This window comes from Rousettus aegyptiacus, unplaced genomic scaffold (genome assembly GCF_014176215.1).
Source record: "Rousettus aegyptiacus isolate mRouAeg1 unplaced genomic scaffold, mRouAeg1.p scaffold_m13_p_8, whole genome shotgun sequence".
NCBI lineage: Eukaryota > Metazoa > Chordata > Mammalia > Chiroptera > Pteropodidae > Rousettus > Rousettus aegyptiacus.
The window spans coordinates 69636572-69654885 of NW_023416311.1; the positions used below are offsets into that span (position 1 = coordinate 69636572).

The 18314-nt window shown below is 34.1% G+C and overlaps 1 protein-coding gene across 5 annotated transcripts in view; it reads left to right on the forward strand.

Moving 5' to 3' along the window:
- GFM2 (GTP dependent ribosome recycling factor mitochondrial 2) overlaps nt 1-18314 on the forward strand; it is a 43824-nt gene that overhangs the window by 14009 nt on the left and 11501 nt on the right. For all 5 annotated transcript variants that reach the window (XM_036226089.1, XM_036226088.1, XM_036226087.1 and 2 more), the window contains 9 exons: nt 3914-4002; nt 5529-5589; nt 5835-6014; nt 9204-9284; nt 10772-10920; nt 12312-12452; nt 12535-12634; nt 13704-13893; nt 18111-18187. In XM_036226089.1, the coding sequence (XP_036081982.1) occupies nt 3914-4002; nt 5529-5589; nt 5835-6014; nt 9204-9284; nt 10772-10920; nt 12312-12452; nt 12535-12634; nt 13704-13893; nt 18111-18187 (1068 nt within the window). The remainder of the gene's footprint in view (nt 1-3913; nt 4003-5528; nt 5590-5834; nt 6015-9203; nt 9285-10771; nt 10921-12311; nt 12453-12534; nt 12635-13703; nt 13894-18110; nt 18188-18314) is intronic.

Consider the following 18314-nt stretch of genomic DNA (forward strand, 5'->3'; position numbering starts at 1 on the left):
GGGCCAGAGAAGATTGTACCTTATTTTCAAGTTAATAAGTTAGCCTGCTATAGTTTTATGGATTTTGGCAGAAGATACAAGACTCCTGTGTCAGACACAAAAGACTTTATTAGTCACAGAAATAAGAATAACTGAAGTATCAGCATTTTTTTTTGCTGGTTCCTCAAGCCCTAAATTCCACGGGGTGACCCAAAGGGTGTCAGGTGACCGCTGTACACGCAGTGGTATTGGTGCTTAGAAAATGCAAATAGTTTACAGCAGGCAGTTAACATGCTTGCTCTTTGCTCTGGTGAGTGACATTATCTTCCAGGGTTGTCAGCAAACCTACCTTTTGCCCTGAGGGGAGACACTGTTTCTTTCTGAGCTGTTCACTATACAAACGTCCTTGAAAAGACAGTCCAGAACAAAAGCAGTTAGTGCCTCTCCAAACAAAACATGCAGAAATGTGAGAGACCCATGAAGAATTGTCTGCCAACAGCTAGTATACAGCTTCTTGGATAAATCTCGAAAGTGGATTTATAATAAATTATTGCTACTCTTTAGTTGGTACCACATTTGTCTTATAATCTCAAGATTATAAGTTCTTCTAATCTTAAAATTACTAAAATTAGTATTTTTATGAAGCGATCAAAATTAACATCCCCCCAAATGGGACAAATTGACATTGTGGACCTCCTGATACAATGCACTAAGAAGGACACATGATCTATGTTTTATTCCTGGCAAAAATATTTGGCCCAAATCTAATCAAATCTAAATGGAAAGACATTTTACAAAATACATGACCAGGACTTTTCAGAAATTGAAAAAAAAATTTTTTTGATGTAAGGAAAATGAATGATTGTGGGGGGAAAAAATTGGGAAGCTTGTTCTATATTAAAGTATTCTAAAGAGACAAAAAAATTAAATGTAATATTTCATTTTTAACTACATTCTGGATCTAAAATGAAAAAGTTAAAAAGGACATCTGTATTGTGTCTGCTGAAATTTTTCAGTATACGATCATTATAACTGGTTATGTTAAAGAATGTCCTTAATCTTAGGAAATATATGCCAAAGTATTTTGAAGTCTCACGGTTCAGTGCTCTCATGCTTTCACATTCTCCCGTACAGTATTAATTTGGGTACTTTTGAGGGACAGATGCTAAGATGGGATGTGACATATAGGAGATTTATTGGAGAAAATGCCTGTGAAGAATAAGGAAGAAAAGAGAGAAGTGGGAGAGAGCATTCAGACCACAGGACAGGTTTGACACTGGGAAGAAAGGAGGATTGAGTAAGAAGAGTCTCAAACTACAGCATAGTTCCAAAAAGAGTTTGGCTAAGCTGATGCCTGAGCCAAAGTCACTTGCTGTAGGAGTTCCTTGTCTTGCAGGAATACACCTAATTAGTACTTCTGCAGTGCTCACATTAGCTGGGAACAATCCATAAGAAGCCAAGCCTTGAGAGAACATTGTGGTAGTTCTAGAAGGGCAGTAGTTGGGGCCATCAGTTAATTATGCTCTTCAGATCCAGGTAGCACATTTTCACAGCCACCATGCACATATAATGTGTGTATGCAAATGTTTGAAGAACAATGTTAATATTTTGTGAATCTAGGTGAAGAGTACATGGACATTTATTGTTCCATTCACCTCTTTTACAGATTTGAAAATTTTCAAAATGAAAAGTTGGGGGTAATATAATGCAGTTATTGGAAGCCCTACCTGAGGACCCTTGACAGTAATATTTGCTTGATATAAAGCCTGACACTGAGGTTTAACTTTGATTATACTGTTATTTCTGTTTCTTTCTAAGTCACCTCATTTCCTAATGGTTGCATCCTTTCTGTCATTTTAACTTCTTTACATAAATTTGACACTTAATCATTCAGATAGATTACATTACTTACAAGATTGAAATATGCTGGAATAGGAAGCTAAATTTGTGATATAGGAGGCTCTTTTTTGCTAAATAGGCTTTTAGCTAGCAAGTGGGATGATGGGAGTTTTTGTTTTATTTTTTAATATGTTTTGGAGTAAATTTATAATTTCCCCCTTCCCCATGAAAACCTCACCATAAACAAATATTAGTTTGGAGTGGATCATAGTGTTAAGCTAAATCTATTTAGCTTATCTTCATAACCTTGGAGGTAGGTATAACAATTTTTTAGAGGACACAGAAGCATAAAACAAGTTGATTCATTGAACCTTATTGAAATTACATTTTCTCATTAAAACTAAGAAAAAAGAGGGTAAGCCATTGGCTACGAGAATATTTGTGATGTTAGATAAAATATTACATGAATATTAAATTTCAAGGGTGCAGTAACTGTTGATTATGTAAGAGGATAACATTGTCTTGGTTATATGTGCTGAAATTTTTTTGATACATGTGTATGACCAAGGACTTGTATCTAAAATATATGAAGAACTGCATATCAGTTAAAAAAAAAAAAACTATCAACCCAATTGAAAAATGGACAAAGAACTTGAATGGATACTTCACTAAAGAAGATTTATGAATGGCCAGTAAGTACATGAAAAGATGCTCTGTCCTCATTGGTTGAAAGGGAAATACAAATTAAATTTATAAAGAGACCATTTCATATCCACAAGAATGGCTAAAATTAAGAATGATGGCATATGTTGATTGAAGATGTGAAGCAATTGGAATCTATACATTGTTGGTGAGACTATAAGATATTACAAGCACTTTGGAAGACAATTTAGCAGTTCTTTTTAAAGTTAACTATACACTTTTTTTATAATCCAGTAATACTGCTACTATATCTTTATCCAAGGCAATGGAAACGTCCACTGAAGACTTACTCAGAATGTTTATGGCAGCAAAATTCAAAATAGCCCCAAACTTGAAGCAACTGTGTATATCCATAAGTGGATAGAAAAACAAACTAATACATTTATATAAAGGAATTTAGCAATAACAATGAGTGAACCAGTATATCCAACAACGTGAGGGAATGTCACAGACATTATATTAAGCAAAAGAAGCCATGCTATTTATATGAGGTTCAAGAATAGGCAGAATGACTATATAGTGACAGAAATTGGAATAGATTGCTTACTGGGGATGGGACATAAGGAAAATTTCTTATGTTCTATATCTCGATTGAGGTAGTAGTTATCCAAGTGTATATATTTATCATTGAGCTGAAAACTTAAGAGTTGTATATTTTATTGTACATTTATTTGCAAATTTTACCTAATAAAACTTAAATTACAAACTGGCTTCTATTTTAACTGACAGCACATTAGGCTTTTTATGCTCTGCTTCCAGGCTATTGGACTCCACTAGGCACATATTATAAAAGACTCAAACTATTTATATCTAATGTGTACAAAAAGTAGAATTAAAAGAATTCAGATAGAGAAGCATATGAAAACTGTAATTTGTAAACACACATATTCACCTCTTTTTTTCCCCCTTAAATCCTTTTCAGTTTACTTGAACATTCAGTTACAATAAAAATACATGCTTTTTATCACAATAGCATTTTTATAGTATACTTCTTTTTACATCCCAACTGTCTGAATTAATTAAGGCCAATATCCATATTTCACAGATTAGAAAACAAGTTCAGTGTCATGTGACATGTACTAGGTAAGGTGAAGCTAAACAAAAAGTAGCTCTTCTGATTCTTGGGTGAGTCTTCTTTCTATGACTCTCAGTTACTCTTATGTTCATTTTCTTTCTAATTCACACAAAGTATTTTTCTCAATTTGACGCATACTTTTCATCATGCTTCGTTACATTCTTAGCTGTGTTAACCTAATAGCGAAAGAGCGACTCTAGAAGTATAAGTGCAGTGCTAGACTAGGGCCTAATTCCATGTTATAATAGATTCTTAGATCTCTTTATTCTGTGCGTAATAATGTAGTTATTTTTGTCCAATGTGTGCTCTTTGTTTTAGGCACAAACTCTGACAGTATGGAGGCAAGCTGATAAACACAAGATACCTCGAATTTGTTTTTTAAATAAGATGGACAAAACTGGAGCAAGGTATTTGAAGTGTTTCCTTGGTTTATCAAAGTAAGAATACAATTTGAGCTTTTAATGGACTATAACTTAAATTTAGAAACAGTTTTTCCCAGTAGAGTATAAATATTTCAAGAAATCTCTATTCAATACTATTAAAAAAAATTGAAACCAGCTAATTTATGGGTTAAATAATAATGTGGGATTAATGGAGAGCTGATAATGAATCATCCTGATTCTAATGGAGAGAGGCTATATCCTATTTTCTAAGATCCTGACAGAGTTATGTCTTGCTGATCCCACTGGTTCTGTTTAGAGCTGCATGGTATCGTCCATGTACATATTGCTTAAGTTTAGTGTTCTCATTGTTGTTAAAGGTGGAAGTTAGAGAATTGTTTCCTGCAGCTGCCTCTGATTTTTCTTTAGCTATTGGATAACATGCTCTCTATAAAATGGAACTGGGAGAGGAGAATGTAGATATTTTAAGACCTGCATGTAGGGCAAAAGAGTTAATGCCAAAATATTGTTGTAATGCTCAGAGACTTATACAGTGGTAATCTAAAATGGATATTTAATGCAGAGAACATAATTCAGAATTCAGATAATCAAGAATATTTGAAGGATTTGGAGAAAATATGAAAAGGAGAGAATCAAGAATATAAAAGATTCTGAGGAAATGTGATAGGGAGAGATCCTAGTCTGTGGTGTGAGAGTGGCAAAAACAAAATAAACAATTTCTCCCCTAAAGCCACACAGTATCCTTTGTGTTTATGTAACTCTGTAGTAATTCTAAGTCTGTTGGTATAAAGGACTTTTGTCTGATTAGTAAAAGCACAACTTTCAAAATGTACAAGGCTCAAGTTCTGACCCTTTTCTGTTTGAAGTTCCTTGAGGTAGATGGAAGTACTACTTTTTACTGACATAGAGCACCTGTGCTGATGGGTATGCAGGAGGATGACTGCATACTAGATGGGTTCTCAAAGACACTGGGACCAGAATGGTGTGTGTGTGTGTGTGTGTGTGTGTGTAAATCAGCCCATGTACCAAAGATGATATATGTTCCTTAGGTAGCCAGCCCCAGTGTTGGCACAGAAATGCACAAATGTAGTAGATGATATTAAAAATGCCTAAGATAAAAGTATATAAAAATTAGGCTGGCTCTTGGAAGAAAGCTGGTAGCCATGTGAGATAGCAAATGCAGTTACTAGATGAATCCTTGACTTGAAATCACAAATCTTGCATTTGCATCCTAACTGTAATTATTATCTGTGACCTTGATCAATTCATGTAACTTTAACTTCAAACTTTAGTTAAGGTGAAACTAACAATAATAATACCCTACATACCTGTGTGGCAGGATTATGGTAGATACTCGGTTACTAGTATCTGAAATTGGCATTAAAAGTTTTTTTGAGATGTTGTCTAATGGAAAACTGTTAAATAGTGAACATTGGGAACAATAAAGAGCTATAATTTTAGAGAACATTCTTAAACCTTGTTTAAAAATCTTAACATTTTAAACTATTGTATAATTATTTTGTTTTCTACAGTTTTAACTATGCAGTTGAAAGCATCAGAGAGAAGTTGAAAGCAAAGCCTTTGCTTTTACAGGTTTGTTGATAAATATTTGGTTGATTAATAGCAACAGCTCCCTCTCAATGTCTTCACTGGTTTATTTTATTGTGGCATACACATTTCTGAAGCTCTCTTAGGTGCTTTTTGGAAGAAGTTGAGATAAAGGTAAGATTATGGTAATAATAAACATTTTGGGGAAAGTGGAGAAAGATAAGTTTTATCACCAGCGCCATTCTAAATGAGTGATCATTCAATAATGTTAATCTCACTTTGCCTTGTAGTTACCAATTGGTGAAGCCAAAACTTTCAAAGGAGTGGTGGATGTAGTAAGTAAAGAAAAACTTCTTTGGAACTCCAGTTCAGTCGATGGAAAAGACTTTGAGAGAAAACCCCTCTTGGAAATGAGTGATCCTAAATTGCTGAAGGAGACAACTGAAGCAAGGAATGCCTTAATCGAACAAGTAAAATAAATGCTTTGATTTAGAATTGCATAAGTATTTAGAAACTTTTTATTGCAAAAGTTAGTATAAAACTACATGTGAAATATGTAGAGTATATGAATAATAAAATGAACACCACTGTATGCATCACCCTGCTTAACAAATAGACTATTAGCAATACTCTTGAACCTGTGAGCCACTTCCTTTTCATAGTTCTCTCCCTTCCACTAATTATCTACCCCCTAACCACTATCTTGATTATAGTGTTTATTTTTCATTTGCTTTTCTTTATAGTTTACAAATGTATGTATCCTTAAAGAACTTAGTTTTTCATGTTTAGACTTTATATAAACGAGATGATACTGTTTGTACTTTATTACATCGTTCAGTATTATGTTGGAGATTCATCCATGTTGATATGTGTGATTCTACTTCATTCATTTTCAGTCTTGTGTAGTGTTTCAGTATATGATTCTATCACAATCTATTGTTTGTTTTCCTGTGGATAAACTTTGAGCTTGTTACCTTTTTTTACTTTAACAAAGTTTTGCTGTGAACATCTTTGTCTATATCTCCTTGTGTATACATGCAAAAATTTGTTAAGGGTTTATTTAACCTATGAGTGGAATTGCTGGGTCAAAGGATATGGCCATCTTTTACTTTACTAGATGTCAAATTATTGAGAAAAATTTAAAACCATCAACTTTATAGTTAGTAAATAATTCTGGACCTCATCTACCCTCAAAATTTTAATAGGAAATAGTAAGATTATTAATATTTATAATATTTATATGATATTATTAATATATAACACAGTAAGTAAAACATACCTAAAATAAACTCCCTGAATTTTATGGTAGAGAAGAACATTTGAGTCTGAATCCTTTGATTTTTTTCACTTCTAAATTAATCTGGTCATCTTTTATATGAAGTTATTTTCGAAGTAATCATTTTCTATAATACATAGTAATTATCAAGTTTATCATTAACATAATAGTGAACATTGTTATTTTTATTATTGGATAATAATTAGTGAGGACCTACTATAATTTAGCTTAAGTGCTTTTTATATATATTTTTTTAATTCTCACAACCACCTGTATTATCCTCATTTTACAGGTAAGGAAACAGCTTTAGAATACTAAATAAGTTGCCATACAGCTAATAAATAGCACAACTGGAATCTGAACCCAGGTCTAAAACTCTATGCAGTTTTCTATACTGCTTTTCTAATTTGGGGAGGGGGCTTGTAAAACAAATATGTGGAATTGGCATTTATTAATCAATAATTGGGTATATAAGTGCTTCTTCTTTGAGGTTTTATTGTTTGTTTTATCTTATCTTAGGTTTATCTCCGGATAAACCTAAGAAGGATTTTGTAATCTACTTTAGGAGCCAACATAAACTTGCGTATTTATCTCATATTGTTTTAGGACATGATAGTCTCAAATTTTATTTTCATTCTCTGCTATCAGCAGATAAAGTGCTCATTACAAAGAATACATATGTATGTATAGAATTAGAAGTAAGATCACATCACACCTGTTAGGATGGCTACTATAAAAAAAAAAAAAAACAGAAAATAAGTGTTGGCAAGGATGTGGAGAAATTGCAACCCATTTGCAATGTTGATGGGAGTGAAAATGGTACAGCCACTGTAGAAAACAGGGTGTGTCCTCAGAAAATTTAAAATAAAACTACCATATGATCTAGCAATTCCATTTCTGGGTATATATCCAAAAGAGTTGAAAGCACGGTCTCAGATATTTGCATATCCTTGTTCATAGCAGCATTATTTATAATAGCCAAAAGGTGGAAGGTGTTCATCAACAGATGAATGGATAAACAAAATGTGGTATATTCACACAGTGGAATATTATTCAGCCTTAAAAAGGAAGGAATTTCTGACATATGTTACAGTATGAATGAACCTTGAGGATATTGTGCTAATTAAAATAAGCCACTCACAAAAAAAACAAATACTGTATGATTCCACTTAATATGAGGTATCTAGAGCAGTTAAACTCATAGAGACAGAAAGTAGAATAATAGTTGCCAGGGACTGGGGAAGAAGAGAATAACAAAGAGTTGTTTCATGGATATAGAGTTTCAGTTTTGTGAGATGAAAAAGTTCTAGAAATTAATTTTACAACAGTGTAAATATACTTAACACTGCTGAGCTATTCTCTCGTAAATGATTAAGATGATACATTTTGTTATGTTTATGTCATGTTATTCCACAATTAAAATTTTTAATTAGAGAATAAGATTGGTGTGGACAGGAATCAACTTCCTGTGATCTAAAGGTAAACAGTGAAAATAACAAATAATACTTATAGTATATTTACTGTGTATTCTGAAAGCATAATTTGAATTGATTATTTACTCCTCACAACAGCCCCATGAGGGAGGTACTAGTATTCTCTCCATTTGTAACCAGAGGAGAAAGGTGGTGACGTAACCGGTCCAAAGGTTTTGAATACATAGTGGTGTCATTTCTAAGCAGTTTGGCTCCAGCTTTTCAAGAGGATGGTTTGGTACATTTCTGCTATAGTTAACTGTTAAAAATGTGTTTTTTTCCCAATAAGTTTGAAAGTTTTACTCCCGTGTACTATTATAAACTTTCGAAACTTTTATTAATTTTATCGTCAGCTGAATTCTTCTGTTTCATAATGGCAGATGATTATGAAAAGAACATGTATTAGTGAATTTCTTCATTATTATTAAAACGATGTATTCAACCCTCAACTTAAATTTATTCCCTCAGTGCAAGATTAGTTACAGTAACAGTTGTTTTAGTTTGACTGTCAGATCTCATGAATATTCAGAGTATTAGAGGCATACCAAATGAAACTTTTTTTATAAACTGAGACCCCCAGTTTTATTTAAAAACAGCAGTCCATTGTATATGTTTTCATTGGATATAAATTGCGCATTTTCTTTTCTTCTGAGCACTCTTGAGTACATAACACTTTACTGAGATGCTTTATGTGGCTCAGGCTTTCCATGAATTTAGGAAACTCATAAAGGAGTTTTCAATCTCCTTTCCTTTAAAACCAAACTATCTTTCAGAAAATAGGAGGTTCTTGGCCTGGATAAGTTAGATCACGTAGCTGTCTTAAAATATTTGGATAATGTATATTTATGATATTTAGACCTAATAGTTGTAACAACAAATGCAAGTTATAAAACTAAAGCCTTTCTCTATAGGTTGCAGATTTGGATGATGAATTTGCTGACTTGGTTTTAGGAGAATTTAGTGAAAATTTTGATTTGATACCAGCTGAAAAGGTAAATTTTATTACTCATTTACTTTGACCAGGTTTTACTAATTGGATGTGGTTTGCTTTCTCTGTCTCTTTGTCTGTGTTTTGTGTTTTTGTTTTTGTTTTTTTTTCAAATTCAGCTTTGCATATCATTAGAAAATATCGACCCAAACAAAAATTAGGAGAACATTAAGTCACTACTAGTAGAGGTACTTAAATAATGGCAGTGATTTTCTATTTTCAAATATGCTTTATAAAATTAGAAATTGAATCTTCTTGTATTGAGTCAGAAGTAGTTAATCATTCATTCTCAGCCTTTTCATTGTGATCATTTCTCTAAGTATTTTCAGGGAAATCACAGGTAGAAATTTTGTATTTAAAATTTACTGATTTTTCAGACTGCTACAATGATCATTTTACTCAGAACTATTTTTCAGAATTTGTCTTAATTTTTAGTAGAAACTCATTACAAATCTTTTCTTATTTTGCTTTTGAAATACATTAAACCAGAGACTAGGCAAGTAAAATACTGATAGTAATTGAATTATGACAGTCTTCCTCAAGGCATTTCTGGTTTGTTTGTTTGTTTGTTTTGTTTTTTTTGCTAGGGACCTTCCATCATATTTGGCAAACTTTTTATTTTCCTTTATGAAACATAGGAGTTACCAAGGAAAGTATTTTTAAGTAGTAATATGTATAATGGAGTCCAAAATGAATCCAGCATATTCATTTGGTTATTTTTCCTAAAAAGAATTAAAAACATTATTTGTAGATTTATTTTGAGCCATTTGAAGTTATTTGAGATGGAAAAAAATGTTTTCCAAATGAAATGCCATAATTTTGAAATTTTTTATTGTTTAGTATTTCCATACTTAAGTGTGGTGTTTATTATGCCCTGTAGACTCATAACAAGGTTTCTGTTTTCAAAGAGCTTACAATCTAAAGTACAATGCCACCATTTCTCTTATCAATAGTTTGCAAGCACATTCAAGCTTTTCTTGGTTTTCGAGGTCTTATAAAATTTTTTCTACTTTGATTTTTCATTTTCTTTTGGATTTTATTTAATATAGAGCTGATTTATTTGAAAAAATTGTGACTCATATTTTTAATTTCTGATCTGTTTATTAGATTATGAAAGTTAAATTGCAAGTATATTAACTCATTTAGTCAAGAAATATTTTTAAATACCTACTTTAAGCACTTTTTTAGTTTCTGGGGAATTATCAGTGTTTTCATGGGACTTTAACAATTATGTGGTTTTTTACATTCTAGCGGATGGGGAAACCGATAATAAACTAAACTAATCTATATCTAATATATCAAGTAGTGATTAATGTTATAAAGAAAAACAAAGAATAAGGCCATAAAGAACGACAGAAGTGTGTGAGGAGTACTGTTTTACATGGTTGGTTAGGAAAAGCATCGAATTGTGAGCTGTTTTGTTTGAGACCGGTATACTGTATATGTGACCATGCTATGGTCACATAAAATATTTATATCTCTGCTTTGTAGCTACAGACTGCAATACACAGAGTAACACTGGCCCAGACAGCAGTACCTGTGCTTTGTGGAAGTGCCCTGAAAAACAAAGGGGTCCAGCCCTTGTTGGATGCTATTACTATGTACTTGCCCTCACCTGAAGAACGCAACTATGAATTTCTGTAAGTATGCCAGTACATAGATTAGATTAAAATCTTATAGATTTCAAAAAACTGGTAGGCGAATAGGTCTTTTTTCACAAAGAGTAGTAGAATCACCACTTTTGAATAACATTGGTGAAGGATATCATTGTAGATAATATAGAGCCATAGTAATTTTTACTTAAAAGGAACATTTGCTATCATCTCTCATAACCTGATGTGTTTACAAATGGCACTAAGAATGTGGATTTTTTTGCTATGTAAAAGTGTTAGTGTTGACCTTGCCATCTCAGTTTAAAAAATGTAGTATACTGGGGACATTTGATAAATACTCTAAATATACTTACTTATATCTATTCTAGATTTAAAGATTTTTCTTAAGCTCAAAATATTTTTTGGCTGTAAAGAAAGGTTATTGTACTTAGTAATAAATCCTCTAAAATCTGAATGAGTGTTGTGCAAAATGGCAGAAAGAAGTGGGCTTTAATCCTTTTAACTAGGGTATTAATCACTCTTTATGTCTCTCAATTGAAGAGGCATTACTGTGAAGTGATTACGAGCATGCACTATGTACTACCTGGATTTGAATCCCAGCTCTTCCGAGTTACTTAACTTCTCTGTGAAATACATAGAATAGAACCTGTTGCATAGGATTGTTACAAGAATCAAATGAATTAATATTTATAAAGTACATAGAATAGTGCTTAGTATATTGTAAGCTCTCTTGTGTTTAAATTAAAAACTAAAATAGGAATAAGATTGGAAAAGTTCTGTAATAGAAATGTCTAACCTGCTTTGAATCTTAGACTCCTTTGAAACAAATGAAAATATGGAGCTTTCCCAGAAAAATGTTCATGTGCACAAAATTTGGCAAATTCAGAGGGATTCAAACTTTCTATAGCCTATTAATAAACACCAGTTTAAGGACATAATTCTTTAAGAATGTTGGTGTGTAAACGGGTTCACCTTTGTAGTGTAGATTTATATGACTATGTAGCTGGAAAGAAAGTAGAAGGAGATTATAAAAGGAGTAATTGGAAAGTACCTATTTGTTTACCCTGTACAGATTTTTTGAGAAGTGGTGTGATGTTCCAAAGTATATTTTTTGAGAAGGGAACTCTCGGCAATGGAATTACTTGCAAATAAAGGTAATATTTGGAAGGGAACCCATTATTTTTAGTTTTAAGGAATTAATGGTAAGATCCCTATTAAATAATTTAATCCAGTGGAGGGAGAGAGGTACATAGTACTGACATTTTTTAATCGGCCTCAGTGGCTAAACTTTTTTGGAGGACATCAGGGTTAAGTTTGTGCAATAATTATGATAAGATCTATATAGAGAGATCAGAGATCAGATATTCATATGAAGTATATTTTAAAGGCTTTTCTGGAATGTCTCCTTAATTTTACAGGCAGTGGTATAAGGATGACTTATGTGCTCTGGCATTTAAAGTTCTCCATGACAAGCAGCGAGGACCATTGGTTTTTCTGCGCATTTACTCAGGCATGATAAAACCCCAGTTGGCCATCCATAACATTAATGGGAATTGCACGTAAGTAGAAACTTAGCTTATTTTCTAAAATGCAATCATTTCTTTAAAAATACTTTTACTAATATAAATTATGGTTTTACAGGGAGAGAATAAGTCGTCTGCTTTTGCCATTCGCCGACCAACATGTAGAAATCCCTTCACTGACTGCTGGTAACATTGCTTTGACTGTTGGGCTTAAACATGTAAGTGACCACATGGCTTAGGAAATAACAGTTAATATGTTTAATTAAAAGTAGATATTTTATAATAGCAAAAAAAAAAACATAAATAATCCAAATGTCCATCATTAGTGGAATAATAAATATTGTAGCATATTCATCAACATGGTTGACTCATACATTTAATAGAAAGAAAGGAAATTACAGAAGACTTAATAGTATAGATCCTATTCAAATGAATTTCAAATCCAAGTAAAATAATATTCTATTCATGGATGCCTAATTTTCAGTTTTATAAAATATTGTGTTATTCCCATTGGGTTTTTTCCTCTCTTGATCATTGCAGACAATTTAATCTAACCTCATCATAACTGTTCAGGTAATAAGATATTTTGCCAGTGAAGGCTCCATGAGGGCAAGGACTTTTATCTTTGTTCTCTGTTCTTAGTTCTCAGAACAGGGTGCGTCATTTAGGCATTCCATGGCTTTTGTAGGACGAATGGATGAAAATACTTAATGCTGTCCAGAAATTGGACTCCTAGAATTGCAGTGTCGTCTTTGTCTACCTGAAGGGAAGAACTTCTTGTATGTATTTGAAGGAGTTAGAGAAATCCACTTGGACTAGAGCTTCAGTAGGAACATCCTTATAGAGAAGGAAACTGGCATAGAACTTCATAATATAAAAGTTTAAAAGTGAAATTATAGTTTCAAAAAATAACTGGTAGCTATCAATTTTGCTTGGTGAAGGGTATTCTGGTTAATTGCACATTTTAGTTAATAGAGGATTTTCTGTAAAATAGTATTAAACAAATTTTTAATGGTGGTAAAACACTATAGTGGACTTCTCCCTAACCCATCTTTACATAATTGAAAATTTAGGAAGGTACATTTGTTTTGAATTTTGGATATGTAGAGAGAGGAAGAAGGGAGAGTGTTTAGAATTTATAACAGCAGTATTTTGGATAGTTATTGTACAAATTAAATTATCTTTATTTGTGCAAAGTTATAATGAGCTTTATGAATTTGTCTCTCAAGTACTGTTGAGTGCTCGCCAACAGCCTGTTTTATTCCAGAGCATCCTATTTGCTTGCAGACTGCCACTGGAGACACCATCGTTTCATCTAAGTCCAGTGCATTAGCTGCAGCTCGTCGAGCCGGAAGGGAGGGAGAAAAGAAGCATGGACAAAACAGTGAAGCAGAGAGACTTTTATTGGCTGGGGTAGAAATTCCAGAACCTGTTTTCTTCTGTACCATAGAACCGCCATCAGTGGCAAAGCAGCCAGGTACAAATAGTTTTGGTGTATCAATTAATTAATGCTCTGATAAGTTAGATAAAATAGTTACACCCTCAAAAGATTTCTTATGTGGTTGAGTTTATCAGAATTTATTGGTATTTCTTGTGATTTGTCTAGATTTTTATTTAAGATGTTTTGATTTTTACAGACTCCTTTCAATTTTCTAATATCTTGGTCATTTTTCTCATCATATTCTTTCTTACTCTTGTTCTTCTGGTACGGTCTAGGGGATTCTATGTAATTGACATCAGGACTGCTCTTTCCATACATTAGATTAGATAGTACCAATTCATAACTGATTCAGTTTCTTGTCACCATTTATAAAATTGCTACTTTTCTTTGTTTTCTCACTCAACCATTAGAATTCAATGACAATATTTAAATACTATAGTTAATGTCATTTAACCATCTTGAGAGTTATATACCTTGTTCTTTAGCATATTTGTCCAGAATTCTTCAGTGGCTTTTTATAACTTATAGCACAAACCCAAACTTTTTAGTATGGTATATAAAACTCACAATTCCAGCTTCATTATTTCCAAATCCAGCTTCATCATTTCCAATTAGATGTGGTTAAATACAGCAGAAAATCCCCAGATAACAGTTGCTTTAATAACAAAAGCCGATTTCTGCCACCAAATATGCCTTGAGTTGGTAGTCCAGTGGTTAGAAGATGGCTCCACAAGGTCATCAGACACCTAGGCTGCAGTCTTCTGTCCTGCTTATCCTATCCTTAGTCATCTCATAATGGCTGCTGGAGCCTTGGGCATCACATTGGAGTTGCTGACAGCAGAAAGAAGTGAGGGTGAGAAAGATGATGTGCCCCTTTCCCTTTTGAGATTTCTTATATGGCATTGGCCATCACTTACCTATATGGCCACCTAATTGTAAAGGAGTCTAGTAAATGCAGTCTTATAGCTAGGCAGCAGCAGAATAGAGTAGAAGGCTATTACCAGCAGTCTCTCACACCTGCTTTCTTACCTGGCCTTAGTTCTTGAAACTTCCTCTTTTGTTCTGAATCTTCTTTTTTCACCCAAACAAAAATAAAAGCAGAATACTCGTACCTGTACTGGCATAATAAAATAGTAGTGATTTCCTGAAGATGCCATGCTCTTTTTGTATTGCCATTTCTTTTCCTTTGTTCTCTCTTGCATTATGATGGCACCCCTCAATTTGCTTGGAAAATGTTTACTCTTTCATTAGGTCTCAACTCAAGCATCACCTCTTTTTGAAGCCCTCACAGAAGTCCTATATTAGGCTATGAAAGGACAAACCTTCCAGTTCTAGAGGTAGCCTTATAAGCCATTTTTCTCCCATTGAAACAAGTTGGACCCACAGATTACAGAAAAACAAAGAATCATTATTGCTTCCCATATCTTTTTTGAGTACCTAGTGGGAAAGAGAGGAAGACTCCTAGCCAAGTAGCTTGAGGTTCAGTTCCTCACTTCTCAGCTGGAGTTCACATGAAAGAAATCCGAGTGTGGATATAAGACAGCCTACAAGTACTAAAGGAAGCTGGATTTTTTTTTGTCCAGTTGGTAAAGGAATGGAATTTAAATTAAAACAGGTGTAGCAACTATTTTCTTATTACCTTAAAATGCCCCGAGGCTAGTCTTGACTCTGGAAAAGAATCGGGTGCTGTGAATGTGGCTTGAAGTTGAGGGGTTGACCAAGCAAATTATATCAAAGGTTGTCAGGCACTTAAGGGCAGGGGCTGCCCAAACAAAATAATCTGAGTTATCTTAAATATATTTGAAAGTCACTTTATATTTCAAATTTAGTGTGGGAACCTAAATTCAAATTCCAGGATGGTATTAAGTTGCAGCAGCCGATTTTAAATCTAAGGGCTCAATCTTTTAACTACTTTAGAAGAAAAAGTTTGGTGTCCAAGGAAAGTCTAATTAATGGGCATTAGCTTAGAGTTCCTGGCCCCAGAGAACGGGGGACTTCCTAGAACCTACCTTACCCAGACTTCTTATAAGCAGATCTACGTATTTCTTTTTCTGTAAGTCCATTGTAATTACCCATGGTCCTATTACAGCACTTGACACCCTGTATTATAATGCTGTATGTATTTGCATCCCAATAAATTCCTGAAGGATAGATTCTTTATAAATATTTTTGAATGAACTTGTTTATTTTACTATAAACATACCATCTTTTTATTCTAAAAGCCACAGTATCATGAGGATTGTTACTTTGAGTATCCGTAGGTACTTAAAAATAAATATTACCTAAAATAGTGCCTCTTAACCTTGGATGTGCATATACATCTCGTGAGTTTTTTGTTAAATACAAATTTTGATTCAGTCTGGAACCTGTGATACTGTATTTCTAACAGGCTCCAGGTGATTCCAATGTTATTGGTCCTTGGACTGAACTTTAGGTTATCAGGAGTCTATTTCAGCACTGTTCAATAGAAACATAACATGATCCACATATGCAACTTAAAATTTTCTTACAGCCACACTTATAGCATATGTCAATTCAAACTAGTAGTAATACCTACCACATAGGGCTAGTGGCTACTATTTGAACAGTAGAGGTCTAGAAGGCCTGGTTTATATACCTAAGAACAGCAGTTCCCAATCTTTTTTGGCACTAGGGACGGGTGCTCCTACGAGAATCTAATGATCTGAGGCAGAGCTGAGGCGGTGATGCTAGTGTGGGGAGCAGCTGCAAATACAGATGAAGCTTCGCTCACTCGCCTGCTGTCACCTCCTTCTGTGCTGCCGGGTTCCTAACAAGCCACAGCCTGGCCCTGGGGGCTGGGGACCCCTGCCTAAGAACACTTTAAATGTGTGACTGATAAGGTTGGTTCATTAATCCATTGCTTGGCTCGTTTCTTCAGTTATACTTTATGAGTGTGGAATTTCTAGCATCTTTTATATAGAGAGAGGGTATACTTATCAGTTAATTGATTGTATTAAAGTTATCACTTTACATGGCATATTTAATGCAAATAATATATTCCCATTTCCTCTTTGATTATGGTAATTCATCATAGTGATCACATTAGCATCTCTTTATTCATGACATAATTTAGCTTCCTTTTGCCAGTTTCTCATTATTACCTGTGTTCCTGAAGGCATTTTTCTTTTTCATTAGCTCTTTCATTGATCTTTGCAAAAACATAATCAGATGATTTTACTGACTCACTTAAAACCCTTCAGTGGCTTTGTTAGGTAATTAGAGACGTGAATGACAAGGAGAACAAAGGAATAGAGGCCCAGCCTAGAGACTGCCCAAAATATCACCCTACTGGAAGAATTCTGGGTACATACATGTGCATAGACAAAGTTATGGCAGCCAGGTGGCAATCAAAATGATCTCACTTGCCAATCACCTGGGAGTGCCTTTAGAACAACCCATCACCGCCCAAATATAAAGTAGACATTTCCGCTCCTGGGCCCTTTTTGCCTTTCTGGGCTCGCCTCCCTTTTGCCCTTCTGGATTCTCTTTCTTTTTGGTGGCCTTTTGTGGCTTTTTTGCCCTTTTGTGGCCATATTGGCCCCTTTGTGTTGGTCACAGCGCTGGGACCATGTACCTCCTTGAGGTATGTATGCTTTGTCTTTCTCCATGTGCCTCCTTGAGGGCATTCTTTGTCTCTTTAAAACATTTATACTAAAACTATTAAATCTCAATGACCCATGATTCTTCACTGCATTATTTGAAGAAGAACTGAGGGAAAATGCTAACTACATGTCTGCACCATCTTTCTCTCTCTCTCCCCACTACCATTGGGGCCACACCGAACTCCACTTGGCCCCAACGGTGACAGCTTCCCAGTGCAAATCCAAACTCTTCACCATGGCCTATTATACCTTGCACGCATCTATCTCCCTCCTCATCCGACATTACTCTTCTTTTGCCCTCCAACATCCAACTACACTGGCCTTTTCCCATAGCAAACCATTTCTTATACAGCCATTTTCTCTTGGCGGAATTCTTTTTCTTCAGGCTTTTGTTTACAAGGTCTTTCTTCTTTGTGTCTTTACCTAAATCATCCTGGAGAGGCCTTCCCAGATCACTTAATTTCGAGTAACTGCACATTACTATCATTTTGTTTTATTCTCTACAAAATATTTATGGCTGTTCGAAATTTTCAAAATTTGTTTGCTTTTTCATCTGTTTTCCCCATTAGAATGTATGATACATTATCAAAAAATGAAATGTAAAGGTAACAGATACTATTTATCCCCTAGATTTGGATCATGCGTTGAAATGCCTTCAGCGTGAAGATCCCAGTTTAAAAGTGAGGCTAGATCCTGACTCTGGACAAGTAGGTATATTATTGCTTAATCCCAGAAATCTTTCAATAATTTGTGTGTGTGCATGCGTGTGTTCACATGCACGCACATACAGATAAAACATGAATTGGTTTGTACCTCTGAAAAAAAAAACAACTT